General features: G+C 37.2%; 1 protein-coding gene across 2 annotated transcripts in view; it reads left to right on the top strand.

Moving 5' to 3' along the window:
- The window catches only part of gon4lb (gon-4 like b), a 142,979-nt gene extending 132,290 nt beyond the window's left edge, over positions 1-10,689 (top strand). For both annotated transcript variants that reach the window (XM_051923063.1, XM_051923062.1), the window contains exons 24-30: positions 522-665; positions 767-1,027; positions 2,701-2,808; positions 3,119-3,230; positions 3,337-3,826; positions 6,906-7,008; positions 9,871-10,689. In XM_051923063.1, coding sequence (XP_051779023.1) covers positions 522-665; positions 767-1,027; positions 2,701-2,808; positions 3,119-3,230; positions 3,337-3,826; positions 6,906-7,008; positions 9,871-9,999 — 1,347 coding nt within the window. In that variant the 3' untranslated portion in view covers positions 10,000-10,689. The remainder of the gene's footprint in view (positions 1-521; positions 666-766; positions 1,028-2,700; positions 2,809-3,118; positions 3,231-3,336; positions 3,827-6,905; positions 7,009-9,870) is intronic.
- The last annotated feature ends 2,830 nt before the right edge of the window (positions 10,690-13,519 follow it).

The raw sequence follows: 13,519 nt of genomic DNA, 5'->3' as shown, positions 1-13,519 counted from the left end.
AAAAGTTTTGGGTAAATGTTTGTCATCTTTTAACTATAAGGAAAGGTTTCTAGCAATTTTGCTCTACTAGATGTGCTAGTATTATATAATTCCTTTCTTAAACTGTACAATATGCGTCTAGTGTTAATGGCCTATATGATTTAAATTTCTGTTTGGCGAAAATTTTCAGTCAAATGTTAGTTTGGTCTGTTACTGAGCTTTTTCTGGTGTAGTGTTGGTGATGACATTAACTTTTTGACTAGCAAAATTTATTCAAGGACTTGTGTTTTTTTCTGGTTAGGTCTTTGAGATGCTTTATACTGTGGAAGGGATTACTACAGACTTTTTGCTCAAATCTTAACAATCTCTACAGTCTACTAAAGCTGATAATTGATTTTTATATGTGAATGTTTAAGCTAACTTTAGATTTAATTAATCATCTTTTTTTGTCTAAATTGGAACTTATGGAATTCAAGAGATTACAAACAATATTTGGCGTACAGTGATTTTTTTTTAATAGCTAATCAGCTATGACTTGTTAGTTTGCAGAGCAACAGGCTTTTGAGCGAAGCCGCAAGTTTCTTCGTCAGCTGGAGATCTGTTTTGGGGAGAACCCCTCCCACTACCAGAAGATAGTGCGAGTTTTACAAAGTGGTCCTGATCTTGGGGCAGCTGATATTGAAGAGGTGGGCAAATTTCTTCAGCATTTTTTTAAATACAGATTGTTCCCCTGGTTAACATTCCATTATTTTGTTTAACTAACTACCTGTCTTATGTTTTGCCTTAGCTTAAATTACAAATGTGGCAGCTATTGAAGGGCCATGATCACCTGCAAGAAGAATTCTCTCTCTTTTTTGACCATCTACACCCTCCACCCTCAAGTCCTTCGCAGTTTGAAGAAGTCACCTGGACTGAAGACAAAGAATATGAGTTTGATGGTTTTGAGGAGGTTACACTCCCAGATTTAGAAGAGGAAGAAGAGCCTGTTAAGATCTCAGGGCCACGAAGCAAGAGGAGGAAAGATCTTGGATCCACAAACAATGACAAGGCATTGCTTATCTTTTTTTTAATTACTAAATTCAGCTAAAGAATATATTTTGTTGCTTCATTGCATTTTTTCAAATAATGATCTGGTAGTGTGAATAATTTCTAGTAATGGGTTCCATGAAAAATGCAGGCAAGCTACGTGTATACCTTTCTGAACAATTGTATATGGCAAAAACAGTTTTTATTTTAGACATATGATCAATGTGTGACGGTTAACAGTACATTCCTAATAGTATGGTTAATCATACATTACATAAGTAAAAGAAGCAACCTCTCCAGCTGGATTTAAGTGAAACTTGATAAAGACTCAGAGAGTCAACAAACCTAACATTTATTCTTGGAAAATCACTGCTGAGGTGTTCAACCAAACCCATCGATTAAAAGAAGAAATAAAAAAAATTCGTAAAAAAATGAAATATATTCTGATTAAAGGTGTTTCATTTTGGTTGTATATGCTCTTTCTAATTAATTGACCTTTTAGTCAGTGGCAAAATCATGTTTGCAGAAAATAATTTTTAAATAGCTAAGTGGCTAGCAATGTATCATATGTATTTTAAATGAGACATATTAATGTACTGTCATGTTTTTTATTTGAAAAAACAATTGGTTTTTTTTTTCATGGTAGTGATATGTGCATTGCAAAAATCAAAAATAACATCTAGTCAACTGCAGTCTTCTACTTGTGAACAGACCATAGTTAAGTGGAGCCAATGGAGAGTAATAGGACTTATACAAATATCAGTCAGTATTTTCTTTAATAAATTAAAAGTAGGCTATAACTACAGTATTGTGCTTAAAGAGTCATGTTAGACCACACAACTCTTCAGACCTTGTCAAGGATAGAGGGAGGCAGCCAGCAACTCAACCAGCTTCTTCTCTTTTCAGCTAGGATGTTACAGTGGTAGTGAGTTAAGCAATACAAATCTTTGACATTTAAAGGTTTGGGAAAATATCACCTGATCTAATAAGTCTTCTTTCCCCATAATGCTAATGGGAGGACTAGACTATGGAAAAAAAAATAGTCCAAGGATTATTCATACAGGCTATTATTAAAGTCATTTGATGCTGGTAGCATACGAACATAGGTTTGTTTTTATAGCAAACACTTGGCTCCTTGACGTAAGCAGAACAACATTCAAGATCCTCAAAACATGTAAACATTGTTGATCAGGTGCATCTATTCATCGCAGTAGTGCCCATTTGTAAATAGGGTTTTTATCAAGGTACCACCTCTTGCCACAAGTATATTGTGTTTAGAATGAATCCAGAAGTCAGCATGCAGGAGTGAGCTCACTTAGTCACAAGATCTCAGCTGACCAAGCTATTCAAAGTTGGGGGTTCAATGACAAGACACATTCAGGTTAACATGGGTCAGCAGTCCAATATGTGTCACTTGTAACACTTTGTTGTGTGTCTATGCCCCAGTGAATTCAGGCTTTTCCAATGTCAAATGGGGGTTATATTGCCATTAATAAGTATGTCTGCTAATCTGAACCTTTAGTATTTGTTCTGGGGAGAAAACCAAAAGAGGAAACAATTAAAAGTACAAAAACACCCAAAATACAACCTGTACTTTAAGCTACAGTCCTCAGGAATGTGCATTCACCGTTCAGGCCTTTCAGTGGTCCTGGTGTTATCGACAACTAGAGCTCAGCTTGAATGCTTTCTTTGCAGGATGGTGACTGGTCAGAGGTTAAGGACTGCATTTGTCATGAGCTTGGTCAGGAAGGAAAGCTGCGTCGACATAGAAAAAAAACATGCCCACGGTGCCATCCTGGCAAAGTAAGAGTGCTGTACCTTTGTGGAATATGCAAATTGGAATTCTTAAATTTAATTTGATTTAGTAATGTTATAAAAGCAACTAAGTTTTGACATTTCCATAAAGTTAAAAATGAACACTATGTAAAACATTAATTATGGCTATCCTTTGTACATTTTTTGTTTTATTATGGCAAAATATATATACTGTATGTATATTGAGCTTTTCTATACATTATTACAGATAATTAGAAAATGAAGAGTCAGTGTGTATCGGTTAACATGTGTCATGTCAGTAATTGTTCATGTCATTTATTTTTCCTATTGTGTCAAGGGTTTAAGAAACAAAGAGCTAGCAGAGGTCAGTACTGACAGCCCCAGTGGACCCTTGAGCCCACGGCTAGAGGCCAAAATCTGTGATAAACAAGTGGATTTAACAGAAGGAGGTAGGTTGGCAACTTATCTCTGCTGGGCAGGGAATACTGACTATTTTGTTTTAGTCTTCATTGTTCATTTTACTTTGTTATCAATTACACAATTTTAATTTTTTAGATATTTGCACCCAGGAGGTGGAGCAACAAACACATGAGAATCCTCTTGGTGTTCCTGAAAAAGAAGTGAATAAAGAAGAGAAACTTGAGAACCTGGGCCAAATTTCTGAGCCTTTTGCAACACAAACTGATGCAGAAGCTGTGGCTACTAATACCATGGACTGTGAAGGCTTTTCAGTTGAACAAACACTAAGTAAAAGAACAGACTGTGAAGAGAGGCTGCCATCTGACTTGTGTTCTAGTTCTGAACCTTTTCAAAGCTTGGGTCCTGTTTCTGATGCCTGTAAAGACTCGGCCTTCCATGGAGGCCACCTTGACTCGTGTAATTCATCCTTGCAAAACCAGGGGAAGTCAGGAGATCCAGAAGTAGAGAAGAACCCCTCTCAGTCTCAAAGTCCTTTGGCGTATTCCCGTACCAGTGTGGACACCACTGTATGTGCCAAGAACATTACTGTCAGTGCCACAGGAGAAAAAGTCATTCTTTGGACAAGGTTAGTGAATCACTTGCAAATCACATCACATATGCTATGAATGGCGTATGATTAAAAGGTAAGCTTGGAATCTTTCAAGTCAATAATTATTTTTTCGCAATCATGGTATATATTAGTTTGCTACATGAAACTGCATTCTAAAGTGAAAAGCCTTAAAACTTATGGAATATGTCCACTTTAAAGTAGCAAAGTTTTGGATATAAGAAAATGTGCCTTCCGCGTTTCCGAGGCATCAAAAATAAACTGTAAATAATACATTTTCTCAGAAATTCTTGGTATTATTTATATGTTTCTTGCTCATTTGTCTACTTGCAGCTGCTGTGATGGGTTGGAGTTATGACAGCCCAACCCTTAAATGTGAATGCATGTTAAAAACAAGAAACTGAAACGGCCAGAGTGGGTGATAGAGCAGCTTAAAGCTCCACAAATCAGTTACTGATTTTTTTAATGCATGGTGAGTCAGTCTTGCAAAGGATATCATAATAACAGAACTGAGGACAACTTTTTTGTATAAATTCACGGACGCGAATACTAATTAATCTGTATTTACATGGGGAGAAGATCCAAACTCCATGTAGAACCTGATGTGGTGAGGTAGGAATGACAGCACTGTGTTAAAACATCTATTCTTGTTATCTTTGAACCAGGGTTCCCCTCTGGCTGGGGTTCAGATTTCTCATTTGTCCATTTTATTATGTTAATATTGTTAATTGTTTAGTTTTTTTTTTTTTATATGTCAATTTTTTTTTGGGTGGTTTGTTTGCTTGTTTTTTTTGTGTTTTGTGAGTGGTCCCCTAAATGTCACCATTAGCACTATGAAGGCTGAGGAAAACCACAGTCCCTTGTGAGTCATTGAATGCACTGGACTTGGTGAGCTTTTTGTGAAATTTCAGGATTTCGACCTTCTGCTCTGTTTTGAATAGGTATATTGGAACATTATTTACTTCGTGATTGCCTTTTTCACATAGCTAATTTTTGGCCTTTATTATTCTTCAGAGATTCACTGTTAACAGAGCATACTGTGAAAATAAAGATTCATTGTTTGCCTTTTTTGTTTCTATTTAGGGTTTCACAGTTTCCCCCTCTAGTAGGCATTTCTCTCTATAATAAAAAAAAAATCTTGGAAGGAGACAAGACGTGATTTTCTCGGAGAGACACTTATACATCCCATGAGAAAGAGATTTAACCACGACCGGGGCCGGAAATAAAGGAAAAAGAGTGGATGACAAAGTAGAACGTCGTAAAGAATTCAAAAATGTTGGCACGGTACACATGCAGAGCAAGTTAGAGATAATGGAAGTACGAAAATTCGAAAGTCTCAGTAAAAGGATAGGAAAGATCACATTAGTGCAAACAAATGTAAATTATTACTTGGTGAAATAACGGAACAGAGAAAAGATATTGAATATATTGTTCGGATTTAAACTTTAAGTCGGAGACTTGTAGATCACCTAATTCATGTTGCCAGCGAGAATTAAAAGATTCCAAAAACATTGGTTCGGTATGAAGTCCCGTGAGACAGAGACTTTTAACATGAGATTCTTTCAAGTCACACCCTACTTACAAATATTTTCAAACAAGGCCACAGTCATCTAACCTCAGTCATGTGAATGCTTTTTTCAGACACAGTTTTTGCGCTCTCAGCTCTTATAAATTTTATCAGGACAATAATTTTATACGTTCTAGATGACATGTCAACAACAAGCTAAGAAGAAAAGGCATAGACAAACATTCAAAAAAGTAATTTTATTTATTAGAGAGAAAGAAACAATATTCACTCACAGGCAGTTATACGTTGTATTGTCACGATGTAAGTCCAAACACAGAATCAAAATTTTATGCGATCTTGAAGAAAAGTTAATTACAAATATTGTTTTTACTAAAGTTTGAAAGTAAAAGTGAAAATAATGCATATGTCACAATTCCCATGAAAATAACAATCTCTTTAAATTGTATATCTGGTAAACCAAACCTGGGGGTGGGTGAGTGAGTGAGTGAGCGAGCGAGCGAGCGAGTGGAGCCCCCTAGTTTGAATAATTTTTGGGACTTTTAATTTGTAAAGTAGCTCAAGCAGGTTAGGAAGCTGGAAAGATAGATAGATGGATGGATGGATGGATGCATGCCTGCCTATAACGTCTGTTCATTTTGTGTCACTTGATTGCATGCATTGCATTGCCGGCACAATATTTCCATGTACTAAAGCACTCGTGCATTATCAATCTAGAGGCAGCTGGCACTGTATTTGTAAAATAAAGAAATAAGCTTTCCCATAATGAAAGAATATAAGTGATCATAAGTTTGACATATTTTCAGTTATTGTCTAGTTGTCTACCGAACAGAGACAGCAGTTCACATCTGAGCATCACCATTCAATAATGGCATTTGCCACTGACTTTCCAATGTGAATGCACGCACCGGGAGCTGACTGGTGTAGTGGAGGAAGATGAAATTGGGGTGGTTGATGAAGTGAAGCACACAGCCAGTCTTCATTTAAAATGGCTGAATTTCACAAAAGCATTTTTTTTTTTTGTTTGTTTTTTTTACTTTCCTAAATCAACATGGATGCACTATTATGCAATATACAATATGTGTAACCGCAAGACAGTGACAAATATACCATAACATTTTTAGCTTGAAAAATGGACATTTTAGGTAAGTTTTAAAGATTTACTTTACAATGGGACCCCGGTACCCATAAACTTCATTGTAAAATACAAGAGTGGGGTAGATTTTTTTTTTTTTTTAATTTATAAAATACCCTCAGTTTAGAGCCTAATTTCATGTGGCAATCTAATATATACTATAATTATGAATAAATAACTAATTTGAAAAATACCAAACTTATCCTTTAAATATAAAACTATGACATGTACAGTATATAGAATTTTGTCTTTTTCACATATTCTTCATTATATTTTTTCACATATTTTTCATTATATTACAGTAATGGAAGTTTAATGTTTTGAATTGGATGTTCTTCTTTGATCATCACAAAAATTGTAATGGTAAAGTGAGAATAAAATTCTCCAGTTCCTCATCTTCTGCCAGAATATTAATTTAATATTCCTCTTTGCTGCAGGGAAGCTGATCGAGTCATCCTGACCAACTGCCAGCAGCTGGGGGCCAATCAGCAGTCATTCCAGTCAATATCTGAGCAGCTTGGCAATAAGACGCCAACCGAGGTTTGGAGCTGAATTTCGGTTCACAGAGAACTTTAGCACAATTTTTATATATTTTTTTGATAAAAAACCCTCCAAGAGATTGTAAAAAAGAGATCAGCCTTAATGTATGAACAGTTTGACAAGAAGTTAGTTGAAACATGAGTGTCATTTTTAAAACCCAAAACTAAGGTCAAATTCTGTGCAGTGTACTTCCATATTGTATTTTGACAATTACAGGTCCCCGTGGTAAAGATGTAGGTGCAAATAATAAACCAGAAAATGAAAGTTGTAAATAATACAAGCATTCTTCAAAAATGCAAAGTGCTGCTGTTCAGATTATTTTCAACACAGCAACCTGTTTTGCTACACATTACTTTTTGTTGGTAATATGAAAATATTTAGAATTAGTGAACCAGTTTTAACATACACACAATCTTGTCATCTTTTTCCCCATTTTATTCACCTTCTTCCACTTATGGCGGAGTATCCTTTACCTTGTGCCCTTAATTCTAAAATTGAGACAGATATACAGTATTATTTTCACACAAGGAGTATTTATTAAAAAACAGAAAGAAAAGGTCTAAGATTCTTTGTTGAGTTCACTGCACTATCCTATGTGACCCCATTTCCATTTTATACTTTTTATTATGTGGACTTTACCAGAAGCCTCATTCTCATACCACACTGTCAGCTACTGTAGTTCAGAATTTCCTCCTCCTTTTCTTTCCCATCTATAACACCAGGCAGTTAGACAGAGTAAAAGAGCAGGCAGCAGAAAGAGCTACACATTTATGTGTTATGGGTAATATACCCTAACAAAATTCAACCGTGATTGTTGACAAACCATCTAGTTTCGGCCGCCACATAAACTTGCAGTTTCACTTGATTGTTTTGACTCAGTACACGTCTGGTCGACCCTCTTCAGGTCATCATCTCTGTTGGGCCATGCAGCCTGTCTAAATGTGGCCACTGAGACAGATGTCTTTTCCAGATGGAGAATGACAGAGAGAGAGATTGAACTTGTTTATTACCTCTGTCGTTATCAGCTTCCTTGATATACCTTTGGGCCAGTAGATGCAGGCAACCTCCTTAGTTTATCCAATTTCTATTCCAGCAAAACTGGACCAATGGGTGCACAAACCTGCCCTCCAGAGTAAGCTTTCTTCCTGGGCGGGTTGGCTCATAGAATGAAAACCTTGAGCCACAGTAGTGCTTCAGGCCCAGAGTTGGAGACCATTGGGTTATAAGTAGATTGATGAAGGTGAATTTTAACTTGACCACCCAGGGAATGTCATAATAATGTGGGAAAGAGGAAAGATTTAACTTGGTTGATCAATGTTCAGTTTTGCCTTTGGCAATGCCGGTAATTGACTAAATAAGGCTCCTGCTTTATTTACCTTACCTTTCTTTGAAGGAGGTGGTCTTTGAACATAACTTATTATCAAGATAACTCAAGCACACTTTGTTTTAAGAAAATGAATAATACAATTTATTGATAAACACAAGGATTACAGAAATATGATAGCTGCATACAGTATACTGTATATGTTGACATATAAGACGAGACTCAAGACTGATTAGACAGACAACCATATAACATAGAGGCTGGCTGTTTACTTGCTATAATTTATCTTGGCTCAGATACCTGTAGGTAGTTTTACAATACAAAGACTTTAAAAGTGATGGCCGATGTTGTGTGGAGTTATTCATTTGTTGCTGCATTGGAATGCACTCTTTGTCTTTGCTGTGTGATCCTTTGTAAGTATAACGTAGCACTTTTTCTGGCACAAGAGTTTAACTAATGAAGTTCCCTTCTTGAAATAATGGCTTCTTCTCAGCAGACTCCAACTAATGGCACACATTTTTGGCTTGGCAAACTGTATCTCAGCTTTAAGGTCCACAAAGAGAAGACAATTGTTTTTAATTACACAGAGCAGGTTTCAAAGGGTCATTTTGTAGATCTGATAAATCTTAGAGAGGGTGCCCTGAGAGAATCCCCAGGATGTTCACTGAGAGTGCCCAGAAAATATCCCCCGGATGGGATGAGTTTAACTAGTTTATGAAGAAAGGTGGAAGGTTTTATGGTTGGATTAAAGTCCAGTACCAATTACAAAATCAGGGTCTTCTCATTGGTGCCTTATTCTGTCCATCCCAATTGCCATTCCTTGAATTATAGATCTTTGTTCTTGCTTGAGTCCATTTCGTGGAGTCCTCTTCACAGCTCATTTCTGTTTAGGTGCCGTTTAAGGATACAATGAAGCAATTCAGAGGGCTGAATCTTAAAAACAAGTCAGTTAAAATGAGAAATGAGGTTAATTAGCAGCATTAATTAAGAAAAGGACCTTATGTTGATCTGGCCCATCATAAATGTCCCTAAGCAATGATTGGCCCACAGAGCTTCCTTGCAATTTAAAAATTAAACAAGTGTAAAGTTAATTTTATAAATAACAACACACAATATGTATCAACCTATGCGCTGGATACTGCTTTTTTTTTTTTACACTCCACTACTACTAATTACTATTACAGTAGTTCAATTTTATGCCAGTACTATTGAAATGTGTTCACGATCTTGGTGTACCAGCATAACTCATGGATCAGTTTGTGTAAGTATGTTGGAGTCTGTTACAGAAGCATCAAAAATAAGGCAAATACTGCCTGCTTGATGCATAAAGAAGAAACATTTTAGATGTGTTACCACTTTCAGAAAGTACTGTGGGTTTTGATTGCACTCTTAAGGTCTAGTTTATATTCATCAATGTCAGTATTTGTGTTGGAGTGAGCATATGTTTGATTTATGAACAAAGGTGAGCGTATGACTTCCCTCTTGATAGACTCCTATGTGACCTACTGGCTAACTGTCTTCTTCTTCACTCCCTGTAGGTGTCTCAAAGGTTTCAGGAGCTAATGCGTCTCTTCCACACGGCATCACAACAGTATAGCTCTGACGAAGAGGACGAGGGCACCAGTACCACAGAGCAGCTGTCTGCCACAGATGAAGAGTTAGACTGATGGCAGTGCTGACCAGCAGAGCAATTAGTGAAGCTTGAATGAACATTGTATTAATAACACAGTCAATTCATATAACTAAGACCCCAGACTCATGGATTCCTGTAGAGCATGTTTGAGTAAGGTTTGAGATGAAGGGCAGTCTACCAGCTCAATTTCTTGTAATTTCTCCAGAGCTAAGAGACTCCTTCCATTCTTTTAAATTTTGGGCTTTGTAAGGGAATCTGTGACTGTTCGGTCAACTGCACTTTGTCGTGGCTGTTTTTGTGTTGCTTTTTTTTCTTCTTCTTCTTCTTCAAGTCCAGCTGGCCTGGGTTTCTTGAAGTCTCTCATGAATGAGAGGTAGAGGAGTTACTTGATGCTTCTCGGGACAGAAATGAACTTTAATTATTCAAAGCCGTGTCAGGCATATTTCATTTATTTATTGAAAACAGACTGCAGAACATATGCAGGCTCAACTGTGCAGCCTTAACGTCAAAGCACACTGTACAGGATAATTTAAGAGCTCACGCGGCGGGCAGTGCTGGCTTCACTGGATGATTTTAAAGCTAAAAGTGTGAGTGTTCAAGTTGTGGCAAGAAAGAAAAAAAGATGTTTTGTACAGTTTGAATGTGTTTTTATGTTTAGTAACTCTTAACCTATGTACAGTGTTTAGTTTTGTTGAATTTTTTAATAAAACATCTATGAATAATAGTTTTCTTACTGATCTGTTTAGTTGGCTTCAGTAAAGTGGTGAAATTATGTTAAAACAGCTTAAACTTGTGGAGTTCTTCACAGTAGAGAATTCATGTCAATGACAGCACAGCTCTTTTTCTGACTGCACATGGATTTTCATTGCTTTGTCATTCATTGGTGTCAGTTTGGTCATTTCTGTTTTAGTAAATGACATGCTTACCTTTTCCACAGTGCCATGTTGTGTTGCTTCTACAGCTGTCAGTAAATTGTTTTTTGAAATTCTTAACAAATGCAACAGCAAAATTGAAAAATGGTGATCAAGGTTTTTACCTCACTCAAGGTACTGTGTATGCTATTGCTTTCCATTTGTTACTAAAAGTGAAAAGGTTTTCTAGTTTGCCATTTTTAAAAAGTTCACAACATCAGGACTTCTTGCAGTTAGAGTGCAGGAGCCCTGTTGCTTTTCTAAATAGTTTTTTTCCCCTTATCCCCCCTCATATAGCCTTTAAAAATGAACTCTTTCAGTGATATTTGAGTTGTCACCTTCAAACTTTTCCATTATAGTAGCAGAAAGTAACAAAGCAAATAGTTCTTCTTTCCATTATGCTTCCAATGATGGACTGGAGAGCTGCCGATGTTTAGAAGCCTAGACTGATGCAGGTAAATACACATGGAAGAAAAAACAAGGGTGGGAATGGAAAGAAATTATAGAAATAAAGGTTAATTCATTCATTCATCCATTTCCCATACTTGCTTATCCAGTTCAGGGTTCATGAATTGGTGTGTTACATGGCTCATTATGAAGAAGAAAATGTAACTATTGCTAAACCGTCGCTGGTGTGTTTAAACAATGCAAGATTACAGTGACTATTCTATTCTTGTGATTGCTGCTTTATGTCATTTTGTGTGTGTGCTGGCTTGCATTCCAAGGCCCTGTCCACAGTTACACATTTTTCGTTGCATTTGTCTCTGTTTTCACCTTTTTTCCACTCAACTGAAAGCATGGCATTTAAGTGTGGATGGCTGAAAACACTGACTCCATCACTCTCTGATTACTCTGTGGGTGAAAATGCTGACTCCATCGTGCTCTGTTTGCACTTTTCACGTGTCTCTTCTCTGATTGGACCCTGCTCATTGACATTGTGTTCCCTGATTTGTCCCCCTTCACAGAAGAAAAACCTGGTACAAATAGCAGGGCATAAAAGAACTGCTTTCAGTAGGTTTGTTGTGCCAATTACCCGTATACATCTAAATTATGTTTTGTGTGATTTTGTTCAGAGAATGCGGTCAAACAACTCACACAATGCGACAGAGCCGTCATGTGCTCAGACTGCAGGAGTATGTTCAGTCCGATAGATGTGACAGAAATTCTTCTGACCATGGCCAGTCATGAGAGGCAATTGGGTATCACCCCATTCAGCTATCGTCTTCATCACTCAGGTGTATCAGCCATGAGTGATTTTGTACTTGTTGCCCGGGACTGCTCACCTCTGCACCACCTTCTTCTTTCGGCTGATCCCATTAGGGGTTGCCACAGCAGATCATCTTCCATATCTTTCTGTCCTCTGCATCTTGTTCTGTTACACCCATCACCTGCATGTCCTCTCTCATCACATCCATAAACCTCCTCTTAGGCCTTCCTCTTTTCCTCTTCCCTGGCAACTCAATCCTTAGCATGTTTTTTCCAAAATACCCAGCATCTCTTCTCTGCACATGCCCAAACCAACACAATCTCGCCTCTCTGACTTTGTCTCCCAACCGTTCAACTTGAGCTGACCCACTAATGTACTCATTACTAATCCTATCCACCCTCGTCACACTCAATGCAAATCTTAGCATCTTTAACTCTGCCACCTCCAGCTCTGTCTCCTGCTCTCTGTTCAGTGTCACAGTCTCCAACCCATATAACATCGACCCAAATTCCACATGCTTTAAGTGCAGTCACAGACCAGGTACACCAACAGCCATTCCTGCTCAACTTTACCATGAGAACCAAAGCCTCAGGCGCGTTTCCAGTGTAAACTTGCCAGTTGACGTAGACTTCATGAAGTTCAGATGTGTACAGGAGATGTGTGATATGTAATAGAATGTTTAATTGTTGTACTCCATGACTTGCCGTTTGTACTTTCAAAGACTAAAGCCCTATTTTAAATTCTAATGAATGTGTTTTTTTTTTCTATTCAAAAGCTTGTCATAGAACTTGGCTGGAAAATACTTAGTAGTTGGACATGTGACTGTCACATTTTCTCCTGTTGTATTTAAAAAGGAAAGTTTGTCATACTGTATGTCAATTTAGAAGTGTGATTAGATCAATGTACGTTTTTATTTGAGATAACAAATGCAAGCATGTTTTATATTTTAACATGTGTTGGTTTGACCACATCTTCCGTTTCTGTTTAAGTCTTTGCCAGCTCCCAAACACGACAAAATATTTTTCATTTGTATTGTTTTTAGCTCTACTACCATTTTGGTTGAGAAAAGATGATTTCTTTGAACTGTGTGAACCTTTTCTGTGTTCAAAGAGAACATGTAATACCTCCAACACAGACAATGTTTGCTCTGGAATCAAATCTGAATGCTAGAACCGTACCAAAGGATGTTCTTAGTTCGTATGTCCCACCCACTGCTGGCCATGCCTGCCCCTTACTGAGGCTTGTTTTGCACGACTGGTTTGTTTGTTATTTGGGCTCCTAGCCTCTGCTTCACTCATCTTAGATTTCAAAGTTTTTGTTTTTCTCTTGACACTTGCTTTGACAACCTTTTAAGTCCTGTTTTTGCTCATTGTGATTTTATTTCTGATCAGCCTTCTTGGTTTTTCATCCAATTTGTACCTTGTCTATATTTAATA

The sequence above is a fragment of the Erpetoichthys calabaricus genome, chromosome 2, assembly GCF_900747795.2.
Source record: "Erpetoichthys calabaricus chromosome 2, fErpCal1.3, whole genome shotgun sequence".
Taxonomy (NCBI): domain Eukaryota; kingdom Metazoa; phylum Chordata; class Cladistia; order Polypteriformes; family Polypteridae; genus Erpetoichthys; species Erpetoichthys calabaricus.
This window is presented reverse-complemented; position numbering and strand designations above follow the sequence as displayed.